At 47.1% G+C, this 22,736-nt stretch overlaps 1 protein-coding gene across 7 annotated transcripts in view; it reads right to left on the minus strand.

The window, feature by feature from the left end:
• LOC119437313 (2-oxoglutarate dehydrogenase complex component E1) overlaps nt 1-22,736 on the minus strand; it is a 565,962-nt gene that overhangs the window by 480,700 nt on the left and 62,526 nt on the right. For all 7 annotated transcript variants that reach the window (XR_007464942.1, XM_049660429.1, XM_049660428.1 and 4 more), the window contains exons 10-13: nt 15,633-15,761; nt 11,666-11,845; nt 4,925-5,077; nt 1,683-1,785 (exon numbers count right to left, since the gene is read on the minus strand). Coding sequence is in view for 6 of the 7 variants with exons in the window: in XM_049660429.1 (XP_049516386.1) it covers nt 1,683-1,785; nt 4,925-5,077; nt 11,666-11,845; nt 15,633-15,761 (565 nt within the window). In the remaining variant the exon portion in view is untranslated. The remainder of the gene's footprint in view (nt 1-1,682; nt 1,786-4,924; nt 5,078-11,665; nt 11,846-15,632; nt 15,762-22,736) is intronic.

A 22,736-nucleotide genomic window follows, 5' to 3' on the forward strand; every position in this document is an offset into this window, starting at 1 on the left:
ACCCTTGATGCTGTAGACTGACAAGGTCTAGAATTATAGATGCCTTACGCAGCAACGGTAACATGCACTAGTCCTGTGACCGTAGCCAGCACTAAAGGAAACTCCTGAATCCTCCTAACAGTGGGTTAGAGCATTTCACAATGCTCCTAACGTATTGTTACTCTAACCGAGCTCAGGCAAGGCAAAATGAGTGAAAAAACAACGATGAAAGGCAATGTCATTTAGCACAGAGCAATCAGTGCACGTAAAATTTCTTGCAAGCTTCTTTAAACCAAAAGTGGGGAGCTGCAGTGTGCATGTCAAATGCCTTCTTGAGCCAATGTGTCTCAGACAGACTGCTTCCGAGTGCATGCTTCCAAAAAAAAAAAAAAAGCAGGCCATGGTTACTAACACTTATCATTATGCAATGAAAGACAGGTGTTATGGTGGGTCATACGATGTGCCTTACGAAAAGCCCTTCACAACATTGCACAATGTGAAATGCAAAACACAAAGGCTCATTCATTTGTCAGAGAATGGTGAAAGTAAGCTGTAATGAAAGGCAGATAATACAGAGGTGGTACAGCCATATGACCTTTTGGAGCAGATCTTGGCACAGTATGGAAGGTACATATAAACAGCATATGGTCTCAATATTAACTGAAATAGTCAATAAATATTGTGGAGCCTCTATGCACATCAATGCAACATTCGGGATCAAAATTACCAAACTAGTTTCATCAACTTTTAATAGAATGGCTTTCCCTGTGTGTATGCTATTTAAAAAAATTGCAGAACGCAAGGACATGCAAAGAACACTACGCCCTATAGCATGAGCACGACTAAACCAAAGTTGCAGTAAAGACGGCCACAGGTTTTCTTTACTTCTAACGTGCAAAATCTCTCCTGCACAACTGTGCGTTGGCTCATATGAAAGCTGTTTAATTGCAACCATGGGATTTACTCATCCGTTCGTGCAGGGTTGCAATGAAGGTCCCCACTAATAGAAAATTAGGTGACAGCAGTTGAGTACGTGTATTACAAGGTATTTCTACAGCAGCACCGTCACTGCCTATGCTAAAGAGTGAGCTACCAGACATTATCTGAGGCTTCTTTTTGATCCGCAAGTCTTCTTGAGTGAGCTCCGTGCCACGCTAGTGCAAAAAATGCAAAACTGCAGCACAAATGACACAAACAACAAGGCAGCACAGGGACAGTACACTGGAACCTCTGCCGGAGAGATATAAAACACAGCAAAAGGAGGACCAATGCATCTCCAGGATGATGATAGCCCACTTTAGGTTTTGGTTTCACTTTAATTAACGAGGCAGCACGACCAGAACGAGGCTTTCGTTCTTACACTCTTTTGGCACAGGCTTGGTGCAATTTTCCACTAAAATGTCGTTGTGGAGCAGGATAGCGCAGAGAAAGGCTCTCGGCGCAATCTGCCGCAATTGATGCAGCTGTTCCACCACTGACAATACAAATGCACTTCACCCCAGCAGACCCTTTCTACACTTTCAATAAGGCTGTTCTGCTATACAGAAGGCATTGTGAACATGCACACTATTGATACACTTTTTCAATTGGGACAGGCCTTCAACCGGTGTGACTGTCCAAAGCTAGTGTTTGGCATTGAGGTCAGATAAAAAAACAATGCCTGCTGAAGAGATGGGAGAGAGCAGAAAAAAAAAAATATGCACCACTCCAGGGTGAATCAAGCCAGTCCCGGTTGTAGGACTTGTCCTCTTTCTCAGCGTTCTTGTAGGCCTCTGACAGGATGCTTTCGTACCGCTCCTTTTCCTCCTGCATAGTTGAAATCGAGGTTATTGCAGCCACTCCCCAACCACTACTGGGAACAACAGTGGCTTATGTTCAAAGCTGCTGATTGATTAACTTGATGGTCACCACCGAACATTTATGGCAGCCGTAACAAAGCCCAATATGGTCCTGGCCATACACGTATGGTAGCCCCCGAATGTTAAAAAAAAAAGAATTTTTGGAATGAAGCAGCACTTAAAGTTGCTGCAGAGGTGCTGCTACTGTCCATGACTTCAGGAAAAAATTCTTGTTGTGCTGCCGTCCCTCGGCTTCCATCAAAATTGATTTCTCGCTTCGCTCTATGGTGTCTGCCACCTAGGTAGTTGGGGAGTATTTCCACTTCGCCTAGCTTACTGCCATGAGCTCATGCCCGAACTTGCGCACTTTATAATCGGCATGCTCGCACGTCGTTTCCAGTTAAGGAAATCAGAAAAACTGATTTCTATCTCGTTTCTTATAACTCAAAGTGTTACTGCGAGACGCTCACCCCCATGGCTTTACTGCAGGTGTGTGATTACTGTGTTTACACGCGAGCGCTCGCAAACCAGCAATGCTTCCCTCTGCGCATCTCTTTTTGCGAGGCACGTGAGGACTGCCAGAATCTAGTCAAGCAATCTAACATTTGATTGCTGCAGGTTTCTCCCTAGCTTCATTCTTCTGACGAGTGCGCATCACTGAGCTTACTTGAAGGCGCTCACATGGCATGCCTCGCTTTCACTATGGCTGCGTGTCCCTAGGGTCACATTCTTTAACGATCCATGTCATTTTCCACTCTTCTGGCCCTTCGTCATTGGTTCAGATGTGGATTGGAGGCTGCCGCACCGCTTTCCTTGCTCGGATGGCAAGCTCAGCGCAACAAATGATAAATATATGGAAAATGAGACGGAACATTTCAAAATACAGACCCTAGTTGTGTCAAGCTTATTTTGAAACAACCATAAGTTCTGTTAATATTATTACATTTGTTAAAAATTATTTATAAAACTGTCGACATTTAAAAAAATGTCCCTTTATTGTCAGCCAAATTTTGTTCTCTTGTTTTTTCTCAAAATAAGTGGTTCTGAAGAACTTAAATCTGCAATAAAAATCCACGACCCTGGCGAGATGCATTTTCAGATAAAAATGTGACACTCAAAGGGTTTATTAACTAGGGTTGTGCAAATACCACGGAATCTTATATTTTCAATATTCATATTCGATTCCAAAACTAGTTATTCGAACATTTTCGAATATTCGGTTTGATACGAATATTCTAAACAAATCTATTATAGTGATTGATGGTTGTGCGAGAGCAAACACGGTTCTTAGCGTTTCTTTCTATCTAATCTAAGAATGTGTGTTTGATTTTGTGCTGAATTTAGTGACAATTTCGTGCTGCTGGCAAAATTTCACCTGTACGGTGCACTTGGCCACTGGACAGCTTAGCTGTGTGGAAAAGCCAGCTTCTCAGTAGCAAGGGGCACGGGTTTGTGGACAGCGAGGATGCACTTAAGAGCGCAGCAAAAAGGGATGAAGGTGACTACACAAAAGAATCTAACTGCAATAAGAATGCTCTTTCCACGAGTACAGGTCCAAAGGGCTGACCTCAGCAGCGATGCCACAATCCTAAGCTTATTGCTTGACAGCAAATGCAATGAATGACGGCTGGCATAGGGTCAAATACCGCTGTGTTTACGGGCATTTGATGCTATATTAAGGCACAGGTTAGTGAAAACAGACAGCTAGTGGGAATTACTCAATTTCCCTAGTTAACATGAGTCAAATACGCAATCATTTAGTACAACATCTTACTAGTCTAATTTTTTACCGTTGACAATATAATTGCAATGTTCCAACAAGTTAAAATAACGAAACTTGCTAAAAGTGCATGTGGATATCATTATTCGATATTCGAAGCTAAATATTTGTATTCGATTCGTATTCGACAATTTTGATATTTGCACACCCCTATTAATAACTCAAAAGTACTGACTTCAACAGAAAATTCCAGAAACAGCCACCTACATTAAGCAGTTTGCCCAGGAGTGACGAGACCTCTAGCTTCAATCACAGAGATAGTGTAACCTGCTGGAAACTACAGGAGCACATAGCACAAAGTTCAGCTTATGCCTCCCATTTCAGTTAACAGCACAGCTAGGCATTACTGAAGCCATGTGCTTCACATAGGTGCTTTGCTTCAAGCAGTTTATACGATTTAAATTTGATAGTGCAACCAGTCACAGGCATGCCCCTGCTCATTTGTGACCACGTGCAAAGCCAAAATACATGGCTACTGACAGCTGGGCATAGCGTGTGCCCCAAGAAACTCGCTGCTCTGTTAGCCGCTGCACGGCTATCCCATAACTGGTCTTCCTAAACACAAGAGCACGCATGGAGGTAAAGTGCACACAGGTCATCAAATATGGACGTGTCCATACTCCAGTGCTGCAAAGTATCTATAATATAGAGTAAACCCTCATAACAAAATCCATTTCATTTGAAATGTCAGTTTATCATAAGTTTTTCATGGTTTCGACTGCAGTGCATATATCTTGACTTGATGATTCAAAGTGGAGCGGCACCTGTTGCTGTTTAGTACGAAGCACGAAGAAAAATACAAGAGACTGATCGGTGCCGCACAGACAATGGCCTTTAGCTTTTCTTCTATCAGTCTGGGAAGCAAAGAGTGCTGCAATGGTCACTCCGCCACATGGCAGCAGCTCCTCAGAACTACCTTTATTATGTGACTATAGCTGACAAGACGAGGCTACTGCTTCATGGACGTCAGAATTTCACCACTACAGAGTGCTGCTTTGTTTCAGTGTTCCCATGCTGTCAGAGTGTACTCCCCACAATGCTATGGCTCTTTTAAGGCCTTACCACATTTATTAGAAAAATACCACTTATAATAAAGTCCATTTACTGCCCCAACGACTGTTTTAAAGAGGGTTTACTGCACATTTTTTTCATCTACAGTTCCAGACTGGAAACACCGATGACTTTGCAAGACTACAAAGTATGCACCTTATGGCAGGTGATTGATCATGAAAGCTTGCTTAAACTGTGCGCAGAGTAATTGCATTTTAAACCCTTGCCACGTGCCAGTAGAGGACAACAAGCTGTCACAAAGAAAACCACCAATCACCTCAATCTCCTTCTCAGAGACAACGCCTTCGTCGAGTAACTTGCGAGAGTAGATGTCGAGGAGGGTTGACTGCTTGCGGATTTTGGTATACATGAGTGGCTGCGTGAACATGGGTTCGTCCACCTCGTTGTGGCCATTGCGTCGGTAGCCCACCTGTGATCCAAGCGAGAGCAGATACAAAGCCGGCAATGTATTACAGCAGAAAACTGTTTAACAAGCACTTTGACACGCATGCAAGGCACACCGTATCACGGCCTGCCTTGGCGACGCGGGCTTTTAGGGTGAGCCCATTGCAATCAGTTTATCAAAGAACATTCCACAGTGCAAGGGACTTGTTACATTCGCTCGCAGAAAACAAAAAACAAGTAAACTTTTGTGTATGACGCAGCCTTGGAGTAACATATCGGTAAATTCCTGCTTCCCACGATCTTCCAAGTCTGTCCGAGACGTGCAGAGTTTTAAGATAAGCTTCAGATACATAGGTACATTTTAAATTTCGAATTATCAATATATTGAACTATTTCGAGATCCCCTTCGAGTTCAATGTATCAGGGATCGACTGTAACAAAAGACCTGACATAACGGAAAATCTTTAGTGCATAAGCCTGCTCATTATACAGTGTAGACCGCTTATAACGTAAGTCGCCGGAGCCGCGAATATCCGCACTATAAGCGGTACCGCACTATAACCAAAGCAACAATTTTGGTTGTAGCCGCGTTTTTTTTTTTTTTCTTTCTTTTTTTGTTCTGTTCTCGTGAGACATTGAGGGGTCTCCTAAGTTTTCACTCTATGGCGGTGCCGGAGCAATGCCAGTCGGAGGCGCAGCTGCGTGATTTGGTTCAAATTAGCGAAATTCAACTGTAAATTGAATGCAAACATCCTAGCCGCGTTCCTCGACTGTCGCATACGCGTGGCGGCTCAGTGCACATGTTTTGCATATGTGCGGGCCTTGAAAATTCTTGTTTTGGTTATAGTGCGGATATTCGCGACTCCGGCGACTTACGTTATAAGCGGTCTACACTGTATTCACGAGTGTGAATAAACCCGGTGTCTTCTCCATGGTGCGACCATGTCGTTCGCTACTGGAGCGGCGTTGCCACTGCTCGAAAGCATCGTAACAAATAGTGTGCAGTACACTTTCAATGACCCTACAGACTATCCCAAGCAAATAGGTGAAGATGCTTATCTCGATAGCGAGAGTGGCAAAGGATCATAAAGGCGCAAACATTGGGGGCTAAATTCTTTGCTAAGGCCACCGCCACACCTGCGTGCATTTCCTATGTTTATTGTATAGGCATCACTGCACCCATGCTGACACCATAATTATTGCTAAACTGGTTCCTGCACTTTCCAAATACAGTAAAACCTCAATAATTCGAACTCGGTTAATTCGAAATTTCGGTTCATTCGAAGAATTTGAGCGGTCCTATCATTCTCAATGCAAATTCTACCGGATAATTGGAATGGCCCACGCGGCTCTAGTCGGATAATTAGAAGTTTCTGGCTGGTAGCAATGTGCGGTGGTTAGGTTAGGGAGCTCTGTACAGTCACCAACCGATTTTCTGAGTTCGTGGGGACCGAAAAATAGTCCAGAAAACTCGTTCGGCCGAAAAAAAAAATTATTAGTGCGACTTACAAAAAATCTCTAATAATGCCCTGCCTCATACTACGCTTGGAGGGGATCGTCTTGCTTGGATTTGTGCAGGAGTGACGTCTCCGTGTACAGCCGACACGAACGTCACCGCGTTGGCGATCTCCGCCAACGGAGTTCGCCATGGAGAACCAAAAAACGAGCTTCGCACCGCTTAGCTCTCGCGAAGGTACAGGAGGTAACGCCGATCACTGACATGGGTCTCCGAGACACCTGCTAAGTGTTCACGCCATGTTCAAAATAGCAACCGAAACTTTACAGAACAAAAAAAACAATAAAACAAGCGTGGTGTCAGCACGCACGAGCGAGCGAAGGTTCCTGCGGTCTATCGGTTCAACGGAAACTGAGCGGCGAAAGCACAGCGCATACAAAAGGTCAGAGCTGTCTGGAGATCGCTTTCAAGATACGGTGCACGCGAGAACCCGCTCCGGCGCTAAGTACGCAGTTGTTAGAAGAGTAGAAGTCGCCCCCTCCCCCCCTTACCCCCACAGCCAGGGAGGAAGTTAGGGTGCCTCGATGCCAGCACCCAGGCGGCGCTGGCATCGAGGCACCCTAGAGGAAGTCGCGTTTACGCTCCGCCATGCGGTCACTCTCCATGAAAGCGCGCGTCCCCTGCGCGCTGTCACTCGCACATACGGCGGGCGTGCGGTGATGATTTTATCGCCCTTGAACTTTATATGGAACCTCAGGGCGGTGACGCCGACGGCAAAAATCCGCATGAAGTGTCCATATAATTGCTGTCGCAATAAAAAAACATCCCACAATAAATGGTCACAATGATAGTGCTGAGCGCATATACTAAGAAAAAAAAAAAAGAGCAGTACTCTGGAGCGTTTTGTCAGCCAAGGAAGAGCGGCCATGGCCTCCGAGACTGGAGGATCGTGCGAGCTCTCTATTGATAGCGCGCGTTCCAATCTTGGAGGCTATACAGCGAGCCACTAGAATCCAAGCCAGTGCAAAATCCAACATGGCGGCCTCCAAGATTGGGTAGCGCGGCACGGAAAGAGCGATTTCGTCCGCAAAAGTGAACTTTGGGGTCTCAATTCGTCCAGAAAATTGGGTTCAAAAATGCATGAACTCAATGGGAACCCTGACAGTGCATTTTTGAAGTCTGGAATATCCAGCAAGCCCAAATTTTTGGAGTAAAGCACCACCACGCCCGATTTCGCGGCAGTTATCAATTCCGTGAAGATCGTCCACAACTTTGTTGAGCGCAGTGCGGGTGATATTTATATGCTACGTGTTGCGAGCCAGCTGGAGAGCATGGCACTAGGGGCGGCGAATCAGCGCGCCAAGTAATCCCGCATCGGTGATTACTTTGAGTAATCTTTCTCGGACATAGAAAATAAAGGTGATTTGTTTTTGCGGCAAGTTCTTGCTTGTTTTCTTTTTTTATTATTCATTTCGGTTAATTCAAAAATCCGCTTAATTCGAAGAATTTTCGTGGTCCGGCGACCTTCAAATTATCGAGGTTTTACTGTAGGTGAAAGGTGTTTTGCAGCACAGCATCAGTGATACCTCGAGTTGAGGCAGTGCATTCAGCCTCTTCGTGACAGTGATCATGATACACACTAATTGGTAGGCATACGACAAGCCACTATGGCATGGGTTCTCAAAGTGAGTTTCGCAGGCCCCTCCTCGCGGTTCCACGAGCCACTGATAAATTTTCCCTGGTTCCGCGCTCGCCAAGTGGCCAAGACAGTGAACGTGAGGTGCGCTCAATCCAAAGAACTTCCATTACCCATTCCCGAGAGTCACAATACACCATCACAGTGTGTAATAGAAATGCGTGAACTGCGAAATAAATCCACCAGCAGCAAATAGGCAGCGCGTTTAAGCTTATGCACTTAAATCTCGCAGGGTCTAACTTAACCCCATGCGCATTTCTCCCGTTTGTAGATCGGGGCCGATAGCATGCGTGCTGATGTATACGTCGGAGGATTACAAAAATAAATGCACCGCAAATGCGCGATGCAAAAGAGTAAAAACGCCGCTAGCGTCCAACCAAAACGAAGCGGTGGAGTCTGCATCCGTCTGCATTGCCATTTGTCGTCAGCAGGAATCATACGTGAAACGTCTCTGACAGCAACGCCGGAACGCTTTGTGCCTAATTGTGCCCCTATAGCCTTTATTCTTGTGTTTATCGCCGCACATAACGCCGCAAACGGTAGTTTCATTTTGACTTGGTGCGTGCGTTGGCCGCCTGCCTTCAGAACCTCAAAAAAAATTCAAATTATGGGGTGTTACGTGCCAAAACCCCCATCTGACCACCTGGGTTCTTTAACATGCACCTAAATCTAAGTACACAGGAGTTTTCTGCATTTCGCCCCCATCGAAATGTGGCCACCATAGCCTGGATTTGATCCCGCAACCTCGCGCTTGGTAGTCGTCCATGATTGCATCGAAAGCGGCTGCGGTTTCGTCCACAGCGGTTGCCGTAAACAGTAGTTTTGCTTTGATTCAGTGCAAAGCTGTCGAAGATGAAGCACACCGGCTACATTGTGATGGACGGACGATTTGTTGGAGACGAGCTCACGGGCGACAAAATAATCGGGGTGTGCGCGTGGTAGTGAAAAGCGCCTTTCAGATGAAGACGTGCGCCGCGGCCTCGCTGCGAGTGCTATATACAATTAAACCTGGATATAACAAAATTGACAAATTCCCGAAAAACTTCGTTATAAAGAGGATTTTGTTATATGCAGGTTCGGCACGAAAATTCGAAAAAGAAACGCTTACCATAATTACTCGATTCTAACGCGCCCTCGATTGTAACGCGCACCCATTTTCATCGAAGTGCTCATCCTTTGAATGTCATACCAGGTACTGGATGCGTGGACGTATATCATTTCGCACAAGCGAGAGGCTTCAGAAACGAACAGCGAGCGTCACGATGGTGTCGTAGCGTCATATAGTATTACAGTAGAACTCCGCTGTTACGTTCCCAGATGCTGCGTTTTCCCGTCTGTTACGTCGTTTTCGGCCGGTCCCGGCACAGCTCCCATAGAACCCAATGCATTGGTAATCCCGCTGTTGTGTCGCAAGTGTGGGATCGTTCCAGCATCATACGTTGCGAAGTGCCACCCCGCGCCGACCCGAGCGGCCATTTTGACTTTTCATGTCGCTTTGCTTGGTGGCTTAACGATGGCACTGGCCGCCCAAAGTGCAGGGGGTCACAACTATGATGTATTTTCGGGTTCCCGCAGCAAAAGGATGGCCCTTGAGATCCGTATTTGCTATCTAAAGATGGTGTCTGACGCGTTGTGTCCCCTAAATTGGTTTTGGCTCATAGATATTCCGAATAAAGTCCAAAGGCGATAACGCAGTCACCGCGTGGCGTATGCTGTATGTGCGAGTGAAAACGGGCCAGGGGAGCCAACGACCGCGGCTAAATCTTGCGCACGCATGAAAGAAAAGCAGGGAGGAAGCGCGCCTTCTTCCGTTGCGCACGAGGCACCGGCGAGGGAGCGAGGCGGGGGGGGGGTAGCGGGCAGCGTTGTACTGTACACTGGCATCAACTGCGTACTGCGCGGCGTCGCGCGTCGCAGGCCATATCTTGAAAGCGACCTGCGTTGGGGCAGAGTCTAGGCAGTGTAGGTGCGTCAGCAGCTCGTAGCTTTATGCGTGCTGTGTGTTCTCGGCGCTCAGTTTGCGTTGAAGCGATAGACAACAGCACGAAGGTCACTTCGCTTGCTTCTGCAGCAGCGCTTCCACACGCCGCCAGCGTATGACAGCGCGTCTCCGCGCTCATCAAATGTGATGTGTCAGTGCGTCTGCCAGCGCGTCGGCAACATCAACTGGAAAAGGAGAGTGCCGGCTTGGCGGGCTAGGACAGCTGCAGCAAGCGGCAGGATCAGGTTTGAATAAAGGGAGGGGGAAAGGTCACGCCCGCGGCGGCAAGATCGCCGGGTCGAGTGATGCAGGCCCGCCTCGCACACGTGCGCTCGCTTCGCATTCCGTCACGGTGAAAAAGGTGCTTCCAGTTGCTGCTCGCGCAAAAATGAAAAAATTTGGGGCGAAATCTCTAGGTTGTCACCGGGGAAAATTCGTTATTTCGAGGGGGTCTCCCGCTGCCACTTCGTTACGGTAGAGGTCTCAAATACATGTGCTTCTATGAAGTACCGGCGGGGAATCGAAAAACTTCGTTATATCCAGGAATTCGTTATCTGGAGGTTCGTTATAAGCAGGTGTAACTGTAATCAGTCATGAGATTACGTGAATTACAGCTTCTGCACTGGTCTTGTGCAAAATAGGAACATGATTTGCTGATTCATTCACTAAATAAAAGCGTGTTGACGTAGTAAGCATTTGTTTATTGTTTTCTTTATACCCTCAATAATTCGACATTCGGCTAATTTGGACATTTCTTTTCGGTCCCGTGAAATCCGAATTAACAAGGTTTTACTGTACTCAAAGTAGAGTCAACACTTATTCTAAGACCTCTTGTGTTGAAATGTTATAATTAAGTGTCCCCATGCAATAAGCACTGAAAACTGTCATTCTTTCTCAACATGTCTTGGTTGCAATGCTGTCTTGTCTTGGCTCATAACATCGGCCCCCAGTTTGGACCACGTGTGTTGCACGTCACAGTCCAAGTAGCCAGCCAAACACCACTGTTGGCCCCAAACATGTTGCAAGTTAAGCCTAGCCTCTCTATTGGGGGGGTTCCTTGGCATTTCATGGAGCGTAGCAAAGTTCCTTGGGACGAACATGCTCAAGAACCCCTGCACTATGGCTTAAGCAATCAACAAATAGATTTGACTACATACAGGTTGCATCAAGATTTGCCGCAATTACATCTTAAATGTTAGTGCCTTTCAAGTGTGTACATATTAATGAGCTTTTAGTTACCTTGTTTTGCTTGATTCTCTTTCGTAGCTAACTGATTCTGATACTTCTTTTCATAGATTTGCATTGCAGCTTGTTTTCTGCACACCTCTCTCTCTCTGTCAAGTAGCATGTATGACACTCCATGACACCAATGCTGTTTTTTTAGTTTCTTTTTTTGACAACCAATTTGACTACTACTGTTGCAAATTGCTTGCACATGACAAACTGTCAAGTAGGTGCAGCTTAACGCCACTATTCTTACCAGGTCAATGACGCAATCCTTCCCGTAGCGACTGCGCCACTCAGCAGCCACCGTAGACACATGCACGACAGCTTCAGGATCATCAGCATTCACATGAAAGATGGGTGCATTGACCACACGAGCAACATCCGTGCAGTAGGGAGACGAACGTGCCACTCGGGGATCAGTGGTGAAGCCAATCTGCATAATAATACCATTTGTTACGTTGCTCTAATGGTTCCCTGAAAACTGACAGCTGAGACTGTTTAACGACTGCTTTCTTAAGGGGGGACGCGGCCTTTGAAAACCGAAAAATCGCGATAAAGGTGATTTTTGGAAAATCCCATATTCGGGCAGTATGTCTTATAAACTACCATTTCTGTAAATATCAACGTCTAATTCATTGCGAAACTATTTCAAATAAAGTTTATAACGAGCCGCGGCAGCCCTCGAGCGGCGAGCGAGCGCTCAAAATACCCCTACTTGGTGCGAACGCCATTTCTCTACCGCTCCACCGAGCGCCGCCATTTTGGTGTTGTTTTGTTCGTGCATTCTTGCGCTTTTTTTCCCCGCCACCCGCGGCGGCGGGGGCAGCACGGGAGAGGCGTAAATCGCTCATGATTGGAGGGCTCGCGAAAGCTTTCAAGTTTCCCGCGGCTGAGAGGCGAAGCTGTGATTGGGCGAAGCGCGCGCTCCTCAAGAACGCGGGGGAGCCCGCCACTCCCATTGGCTGCTGAGCGCGATGACGTAGTGGTCTCCTGCATAATACTCCGGCCGTCGTCTGCTTCGGCTCCTCCATCGCCGGTGACCTTTGTGTGTTGCGCTCGCTATCGTCTATCTTTGCAGCCGTTCGCATATTTTCGAAGTTTCTACCGTCTTTATGAGACCGTTGTTGCGTTTGGCCTGCCGATTGTTATGCGGTCGGTCACGATGCGCCCGATTAAACTCGAGACGCTACATGCGTTCGGTGCAAGGAAGCGTTCTATGGAGCTCGTCCGCATGGCGAAGCTCGCCGCCCGCCCGCGCGCCGACGATGACCGCACCGACGGTTCCTATGGGGCAGCTTCTGCTTCATATACGCGAGAGTGGTTGTGTCGACGCTTCTAGCAACGTGATTCCTGTTCCACCGGCGCGAGAATTTGTCGTGACGAGCGCGCCTGGTGTCTCGTGCTAATCGACAGCTGTACAGTGCCCTAGGCCGGTATTTTGTAGCGATGCCTTTCCGATGCTAATGCCTTTTTGCGCTTGGTCAGTAATCAGAGCGACGGTCCGCTAACGTTATCAACGGGATCAGCCGACCGTGAGCGGTAGATGATAAGACTAGCATTGAATAAAGCGTAACACATCGCTACAAAATACTGGCCCTAGATAACAACAGCTTCCACATACCCTCTTTCATCTGCCTTGGACAGTGCGATTGCGTCGTCCACTGTGCAATTATTGCAAACACATTTCCGACATGTGAGGAGAAAGAGGCGGCGGATAAAAAGTGCGCTGCTGTGCAACGAGGACTTGGCGCTATGCCGGCGACGGAGCGGAAATTTAGATAATTTAGAGCAATGGAGCGCGATCCTGAAGCTGCCACCGCTACAAGTGAAGGCGAAAAATTTTGAAGAAGGCCAAGAAGCAATCTCAAGAGAAGGTGGAAAGGCGACAAAGGAAGAGAGTGCCTAAGGACATCTCCAGTTACGCTGCTGGGTCATTTTAGACCAATATATGTGCTCTAAACTTTCAAAGCTCATTTTCTCAAAATGACTTTTTTGGCTGGTGAGGCTGCTTGTTCCCGCCATATCTCTGTAACTGCTCATCAGATTTCCAGAAGGTTTTTTTTATTGTGTATCTGAATAAATTTCTGAGGGCAAGACAAGCCCATTTTTTTAATATATTGTGTCTGTGATTTGTGATATTTAATCAAAATTTGATTGATAAAATTTTAATCACCAACACTAAATTCGGTGGTCTGCTAAAAGTTTTCAGCGAGGAAATTTAAAAAAAGGGCTCTGTCTTGCCCTGAGGTAGCCATCTGGGAATCATCATAGTGAATTTCACAGTTGCAGCACCTTTTGAAAATTCTCCAGGCCTGGAACAAGAAAACCATATGCACCATTCTGACATAATGCTATAACTTTAGCACTAGTGAACATAACTGCATGAAATTTTGTAGTTCTACTAATGCTTTAGCTACGAGTCTATCCTGAAAATTTCATTAAGATATCTCAATAAACAAAAGAGTTGGTATCTGAGGGTAGCCTCCCCCCTTAACACAAAGTCTGATTGTTACATCTGTTTAGAGGCCCTCTAAATATGCCCCAACACCATGATGACATCGAGTAATAGTCTGCAGCTGCCATTTTTTCAATGACAGTTCATGCAATATATGAGCAGCCAAGCAGGATTGGTTGACTGATTATTTCTGTGCCCCAAAGCTGCAGAATGAGGAAAGAGCAAGTGGCCAGCACAGCTTGAAGCAATTCCACCTACCCAAGTGCCAACACTAGTTTTCGTAGTCCACGGGGGATGGAAGGGGAGGTATTCTGTAAGAGTCCACCTAGTGGACATGTTCATTTTGTCTGATGTTAAGTTCTGATTGGCTGGACTAGGGTGCGCTTCAACAGGAGCCAGGTGCCACAGCCGTTCAGCACTTCAGCAGCAGACGAAACGGACATGTCCACTAGGTGGACTATTACAGAATACCTCCCCAATACTGCCACTATGCTTTTGTACCGAAATTTCCAGTTTGGCTACACGACACAGGGCATAGAGACAATGGCACAACAGGATGTGGGTCATGGGTGCAAGTCAAGTCAGCTACTGGCAAAGTCATTCTGACTGCACTTCCCCCTATATTCACATACCGTATAAACTCGTGTAAGGGCCGCACCCGTGTAAGGGGGCCCGCACTCCCAACTTGGCAGCTTAAAATTTGGAAAACAAAAAAAATCTGCATCAGAGAAGCAATCGCATTTGGTGCCCCGATGCCACACATGCCCATCGGCGAATTTGCACGCGCTAAGCACTTCCACATGCCCCTACTAGATAGAGCTAAGCATTGACCTCCGATGCACTGGTAGATTCGAGGTTCCGGGATGTGCAGTAGTCGCCGGCTACACCGGCGCCATTTTGACCAAAGGGTTCGGTCCGTGCTGCACCTCGTCAAAATTGTGAAAAAAAAGTGCGGCCCTTGCACGAGTCTATATGGTAAACCCGGTTTTATCGAGTCCGAGAGCAGTGCCATTGTGCCAAGCTCGAGAATTCGCATTTAGATGCGAGCACCATTGGTTGTGGTGCTGGCCATACATGATGGTGAGACAGACCCAGCAATCAGGGCTGGGATAATGTAACAATTCTGCACTAGCTCTATTGCTTTTTGTGTTTTGTCAGTAGTCCGAGACAAACACTACCTTCACCATCACCAGGATAAGCCAGTTGTAAGCAGCAAATGAATGAATGAATTGTGGGGTTTTACGTGCCCAAACCACAATTTTATTTTGAGGCACGTCGTAGTGGGGGGAAGTCCAGATTAATTTTGACCACCAGGGCATCTTTAACATGCCCCCAATGCGCGAAACATGGGCGATCTTGCATTTCGTCCCCATCGAAATGCAGCCGCCGTGGCCTGGATTTGATCCCGTGACCTCGTGCTGAGCAGCAACACCATAGCCGCTAAGCCACCGAGGCGGGCCCGGTTTAAGCTGTGGATGATAAAGATATAGAATCAATCAAAAGGAATTGCTACATTACACCGGCCCATCACATGCTTCTAATGCCACTGGTCTCGATCAATGCAAAGTATCAGGTTGTGCAAAAGCACATAGATTATTACACCAAACTGGAAGTGCTACCATCCAATGCTTTTAGAGGAAGGATGAATGTTTTAGCAAATTCAAGGAGCTATACTGCCTTCCTAATGTAACCGCACTGTCACTAGTGCACAGCACCAGTGCCTCTCGTGAGCTTATTCTCATGCATGAGCATTCAGCTGCCTTGCCTGGTTGTTGACGACTATGTGGATGGTGCCATGGGTGGAGTAGTCGGGCAGGTCACTCAAGTGGAAGGTTTCGTAGACCACTCCCTGGCCAGCAAAGGCTGCATCTCCATGTAAAAGGATGCTCATCACCTGGACAAGAACCAAGGGGCACGTATTAACCATCAACAAGCGAAACCAATCATCATGGACGAAAGCTGGCCTACACTACCTCAAGGTCAAACTTGTTGCTTGCTAAGCAAGCAAGCCATGCAAAGTGCCATTCTTAAAATTCATGTATTTGAATGCCACTAAGGAAGAAATTGTAATAAAATGGCTGTATTACAACCGTTAATTTATTATTCCATAATGAAAGTAGAAAGATAAAAATCAGAACAATGATGATGTCATGTTTGAAAATTGTTCTTAGCACTTATGTTGGGAAGGAAGCAACACTTCATAATAAAACTGTATTGTTGCAAAGACAGTCTGGCAAGTTACAGCTTAAGCTAACTGAAATACATGCACATACACAGTATAGACCACTTATAACGTAACCGCTTATAGTGCAGGACCGGATATGGTGCGGTCTTTTCAGACTCCCGTTATTTTTCCCATAGCACTCCATGTATACACGTATCGCTAATAGTGCAGTTGCAGGAAACAAAATACCGGTTACAGCGCGGCTGCCTGGGAGTACGGAAGTCAGTGGAGACTGCGAATGCTCCCCTCAAACGGACGCCCCAAGGAGTGCTCGAGGAAGAAAGAGACGAAGTGGAGGAGAAGGACACGTGGTGCGAACGAACAGCCAGTGAGGCTGACACCAGAATCTTGAGTGCGAGTGGTGAAATATCACAAAGCGAGGGCCACGAAACTACCAGCGCCGGCCAACGCTCGCTTCACAATAACGGCAGTAAACGAAACTTCAGGGAGCGGGCGGCGCCGGCACAGCACGGCGAAGGGCGCACGCGAAGACTGTGGAATGTGAGGGAGGAGGGAGGCAGGGAAGCGGATTTTGCCTCGGCAACTCCGCCGCTTCGGTGGCTCCCCTCGCCCTCCCTCGTACCTCCCTCACTTTCGACTGTCACCGTGCGCGCCCGCCGCCGTGCAGGCGTTGCCGCTCCAGCCGGCCCAGCGCCAGCTCCCCGAAGTTTCGTTTTCTGCCGTTATCAGGAAGCGGACGTTTGCCGGCGTGGGACAGCGCCGCTGCTTCCCTCTGCGCCATAGCCGCAGCGTGCAAGGTGAACGCGTGACTAGAAAGTAGAAAAAGCATAAAGGAGAAAGAAGGGATCACGGCCATTTTCTACGCGTGGCTACGGTAAGCGTGGCTGAGACGTCGGCACGTACGCGCATGTTCCGGCGCGACGCAGAATCGGCGACCTTGCCATTTGAGAGAGGGTGAAATTTCCGCCGCATTTCTTTGTTGTTCTTTTTTTTGTTTTGTTCGCGCGCGACATTGAGCGGTTTCTCCTAAGCTTTTATTTACTCTATGGCGGCGCCACCGCGTGATTTGGTTCGAATTAACGAGATTCGTCTGTAAATTGAATGCAAACGTTCTAGCCGCATTCCTCAACAGTCGCATACACGTGGCGGCTCGGTGCACATGTTTTGTATATGTGCGGGCCTTGAAAATTGTTGCTTTGGTAATAGTGCGGTACCACTTATAGTGCGGATATTCGCGACTCCGGCGACTTACGTTATAAGCGGTCTACACTGTAGTACACCCGTGAGCAAAAGTATACAGACCAGGGATTGCACGAAAAAGCCGATTTTTTTCAGCCTGCAAACCGCCTTTTTCACGGCCGGACAGCGCATGTGCCCTGCCCTGGCGGATTAGTTGCGAAACGTTTTGGAAGGGTCGCACGCGCGGCCGTGCGGCCCCATCTCGGGGAAACGTCCCCCGAAAAAAAAAAAAGCTGCTCGGACGCGCGCTACTGACAACTCGTGCCGTGTACCGCGTGGAAACTCCACTGGTAGCTCGACGTCAGTGCAGTACTGAAAGTGTGCGTAGCGTAAGACTGGCTTTGGTACTGCGACGGGCTTTCTCGTCGACGGCACCGATAAAATCACCGTGCCTATACCATCGTTCGACCGAAACCCGCGCGATAGGCCGTCGAACCGCTAACGCAATAGCCGCAACGCCTTCGTTGGTATATATAAATAATCGCGCTCAAAGTGAGTCAAAACATGCCTACGAAGTTGAAAGGTTGAAATGCGCAAGGCTTCGACCCTCTCAAGCCGTGCACATGAAGTTTGAGCCAATGTTGATTTCAGCGAAGCTTAGGCCTGGCTCCGTCGAGTTCGTGCACCCTCTACCGGCGGACCTGTACTGAAAAGTAAGCAAGTCAGGACGAAGGAAACTGCTTTTATAGTTCAGTTCTGGCCTTAGCGATTTGAAATAAACCACTCTTCGCTTTGCACGGCGCGTACACAATAATCTGCAAGCGGCGACACAGCGCTATGCCCAACGGCTGTGCCAACATCTGTAGGTCACTGTTCCCGTAGGCTGCCGCTCGTATTCACAACGTAGATGGGTCGGTTTGTACGTGTTGGTATGCTCACGCATTTCTTAATTCCTGAGATGTACCGTTTATCTCTGCGTCAAACGCGAAACAAGAGACGGTACATTCGGTACAGCAGCATAAACAGCCGGCTCGCTCGGTTATATGCCAACGGTGTCAGCGATGGTATCCGCGTTTTTGCGGAAGAACAACACGGCCTTTAAATGAGCGCTTATGTGAGCACATTTTTCTCTAATAATGCTTTATGACACGCGCAAACTAAGTATGATGAAGTTAAAGAAAAGCGAGAATCAGTATAATAAATTAACAGCCCGATATTTGTAACTGGATCACAGTCGCCGTTGAGTAACTCAGGCGCTCATACTGACTCGTCTCACGATGGAATAACGCGGCTCATATGAGCAGGTATGTGTGCTTTATTCGACGTTTTGACTTTTTTTTTTTCATATCAGCGATGCACCTTTTCCCTATTTTTGACGCTAACAACGATCTGTGGCTGTATATGTCGATGTAAACAAGCGCACCGCTTTGCTAAATCCGACGCGGAAGGCTGCGCGCTTGAAAACTTCTTATTTATGCAAAATGTCTAAAGAATGTGCAAAAAGAATTAAAGAAAAGCGAGGTGCAAGTGCAGGAGTCAGCAACAACAAACTCCAAAGCAGCCGCGCCGGCAGAGGGTACTCAGCGTACCTTTATAGACCACACTATAAACAAAACAGCGCTATCACGCCTGCTCACCCTATATATATAGTTGGTGAGTGCTACATGGCTTCCAGGAACGACGTGCTGTCCCGCAGAAGCCAGTAATAATTATTTGCGGTCCACGAAATCCACAACCGATACGCACTCAACAAGGGCGCAGGTTCACAAATCAACCGGCGAAAGCCCCAGCGCCCTACCAAAACGTTTCCGGTAGCGTGCGGCAGAGGGCAGCACAGGAAAATTAAAAAGGCGGAATGAAACTTGAAATTAAGGACTGCAGTATAAACTTGGCATTGCAAACTTTCCAGTGTACTCGTCAATTTCAGTTTATCCGTGTTAATTACGAAAAAATTCAGTTTTTTCGGCGACCCTGAGGTCCGTATATTTCTGCTCACGGGTGTACATATAGAAGTTCTTGTCCAGCAGCTAATACAGTTACACCTCGATATAATGAACTTCAATGTAACAAAATTCTCAATATAAAAAAAATTACAGAAGTATTTATCTTTTATAATTTCTTGTTCATAGAACACCATGTATTTTGCACTTTAATATAAGAAAGTGTGTTTAAACATGATTTCAATATAAGTTCACGAAATTTCACTGCCACAGCGAAGGAATAATGAGGCAATAAATGGAAACTGCCACGGATACAGGTGGTCACATGGTTGAATTATATAAAGCTGCTTGTGAATGCAGCTGTCAAATTGCATGCCAAGCAAGAGAACAGCAGTCGGAGTAGAGCTGCGTAGCAGCAAGGTCCTCTCACCGTCATATTCCGTGTAAAGTCCAAGCGCGATAAGATCCTATCGTGCCCAGCGCTCCGTATGCTGTGGATGCGAGGGAAACCGTGCGATGGTGAGCCGAGAGGGAAGGTGGCTTGATGCGTGCCACCTTTCCACGCAAGCGGGGGGGGGGGGAGTGTGCTAGCGGGTGAGGGGGGGGGCACATGTGATAGTGCCTTTCCCCTCCTCTAGCTTGGCCGTGGCAGCACATGGCTTTCTGTGCAGCTGAGTGCATATGCGGCCCCTGCACCCTTATCTTGGAAGTTACATGTGATGGGTGCAAAAGCTGGGCGATCCAAGATGGCCGTGGCTTCTTGTGCACTGTCTGCCCATGCAATTAGTGCTGGAAGTCATGTAACCTCGAGTTTCAGAGACACGATGCTAGAGGCCGACAGAATGTTCGCTCCCCTCTGCATGCACTCTGCATGATAGAGTTGTCCCACTACGGGCGACACTATCAACCACGGCGGCAGAGTGGATGCGAAAGCTTCACAGGCTTTGCTTCGTACCCACTGACGTAAAGATATCGTCAACATGGCATGAAACCGTATCTTTGGTTGCTGACTCTCAAATTCAATCAAACAACTTTTTTTCTGATTGAAATTTGTTGTTTCCAAATCGCCAAATAATTCGGAAAATATTACAGCCTTTTCTGTGTAGGAAAATTCGTCAGCGACTGCACTTATTTGCATAAAAGGTCGAATTTCAATATAACAAAATTTCGATGTAACGAAGTAAAGTGCCAATTTTACCAACTTATAACCTTGATATAACAAAGTTGTACTTGCAGCGCAAAACTTTGTTAAATTGTGAATTTCGTTAATTCGAGGTTTTCAAGCTTCAGCCGTAAAAATAATTTCACAAATTCCCAGAACATTCCTGGAGGATCTTGTCAGTAAGCGCTTATAAGGAAATCACAAGGTTGGGCCATAATGCCACGGTTATGGATGCCAGCGTGTGTGGTGCAGATCGTGCCGAGAGTAATGCATCAGCGTGGGTCATGGTGTTCCGAGATTGTTGCGTCGCGCGGCACCGTAAATCCGAGAAGCCATGGCCAACCGTGTTTAGTGCCCGCAGCCATCATCAGATCGCGCCCACAAATTAGAAACAAAAGTGTAAAAAGATGCTTATATTCGTCCCAAGAAAAACAAATTTCACAGTTTCGCCAGGAAGATTGATGGCGATAGCAAAGCAACAACTACAAGAAGTTGGGTTCGTAGATTTATCGGTGTCACATGCGCTCAGGCAAACAGGAACCGATCTCATTGGTGGTCACATACACTCTTTACAGTGTTAATGCCCTTAACACTGTGTCTCGGAAGCTTAAGATTATGCAACCGCCAACACTAGATGTGTGGGAACACAATGCACATCAAGGCACCAACCGCATTGTACTTGCCGCAGATTACCTCCAAGACACATGGCCCATGTATGGACTGCCACGGCAAGGGTAGAGGAGGGGACGCCCTCCTTGCACCTCCCCCCTAGCAAGTGCTTGATCACGCTACTGCGCATTCACCCCCTCCCCACCTCCTTGCGCTGAAGCTCTCGTGTTTCTCCGAGCACTGCGAGCTGCTGTGCACTCCACGGCCTCCACAAGTTATTTAAAAATGCGAAAAATGCCACAGCGCTGCCTCCTGCATACCAAATCCTGGTGGGAGCATGCTTCGAGTTTTTGCCACTCAACCTATTTCATGCAGAAGGATGCATGCAAATAACTTCGGCCTTGGCTGACATTTTTATGCTTTTCTTGCTTGACTTACGAGCCCTACAGGCTCCAAGTACATGCTTGAAATGGCCAAAAACTTCATTAAATCGAAACCGTATCATGAAATTACTTCGTTAAATAGCGAAAAAAATAAAACAGTTTTCATGGAACTAGAATCAGGAAATGAAAATACCGCATTTGCACGAACATAAAGCGAATTTTTCCCCCAAAATTATCGCGTTCAAAACACGCCTTGTGTTATATTTCGGTCTGTGACCTGAATATAACGAGAGTTTTTTTTCCCCCGTCTTTTTCTTTAAAAAGTTTCGTCCTTAGAACGTGCCTCGCACTATTTTTCAGTTCGTGACGCGATATAGCGAGTTTTTTTCCGATCTGCGCTTTAAACTGCGATGATCGCGCGCAGGAAGGCCCCCTGGCACTGACGTCCGTGGGCATCGCAGTCGACGCACACGTAGCTAGAGCACGCTGCAGCCATCGCATTGTGCCGCGGCGGCAATACGAAACCATGGATGAAAACTATCCAGAACTTCACTCTTCGTTGTGCTTTCATCGTGCTTACACGCTTACACTTCAGCGCAAGTCATTTAGCCACTGCAATGAAAGGGAGAACTCAGTATACCGCCTCAGTTAGGAAACAGCCGATTCTCTTTTACGAAGATGGAGGAAATTCAAGTGCAGCATCTCAAACTGAGCGAATCAACCATTCGAGGCTGGAGGAAGTACCGTGATCCCATATTTCAAGCGGCACCTACTCGCAAAGCATTCCGTGGACCCAAGAATGGCTGTTACCCAACAATCGAGAAGAACTGGCAGAATTCGTCAGCGAACATTGTGGCCAGTTTCTGCCTGTGCACGCTGAACACGCACAGCGCAGAGCAAGAGAGCTTGCATGGGGCCGGCATGCCTCGCGACACACTTGAGGCCAGTCGCTCCTGGGTGCAGATGTTAATGCCGAATTCTCGCTTCGACGAAGGGCTTCGATCTGCCAAAAGCTCCCGACCGAGTACGAGGAAAAACTACTGGAGTTTCAATGCTATGTTAAGATGTGCAAGGATTGCAGCTACCCCATAGGCCAGATAGGAAATGTGGAGGAGACGCCAATCTTTTTGAACATTGCGGCCGGCTACGTTGTTGATAAACATGGTACCAAGGAGGTAGGTGTTTGCTTAATGCTGGCATGCACGGCAGACGGGTTGCCTCACTTCACATTATAATCGTAATATATTTTTTCTTTTTTCGTAGAGACCGAAAGTACCCCCCTCGCATTACTATATTCGTGGTCACGTTATTTACGTGCAAATACTGTAGTTTGTTACATCACAAATTTCGTTAAATTGAGGTTCGTTGTATCGAGGTTTGATTGTATTCAGGTCTACTTTTAAAATATTTT

The sequence above is a fragment of the Dermacentor silvarum genome, chromosome 1 (genome assembly GCF_013339745.2).
Source record: "Dermacentor silvarum isolate Dsil-2018 chromosome 1, BIME_Dsil_1.4, whole genome shotgun sequence".
In the NCBI taxonomy this organism is placed as follows: Eukaryota; Metazoa; Arthropoda; class Arachnida; order Ixodida; family Ixodidae; genus Dermacentor; species Dermacentor silvarum.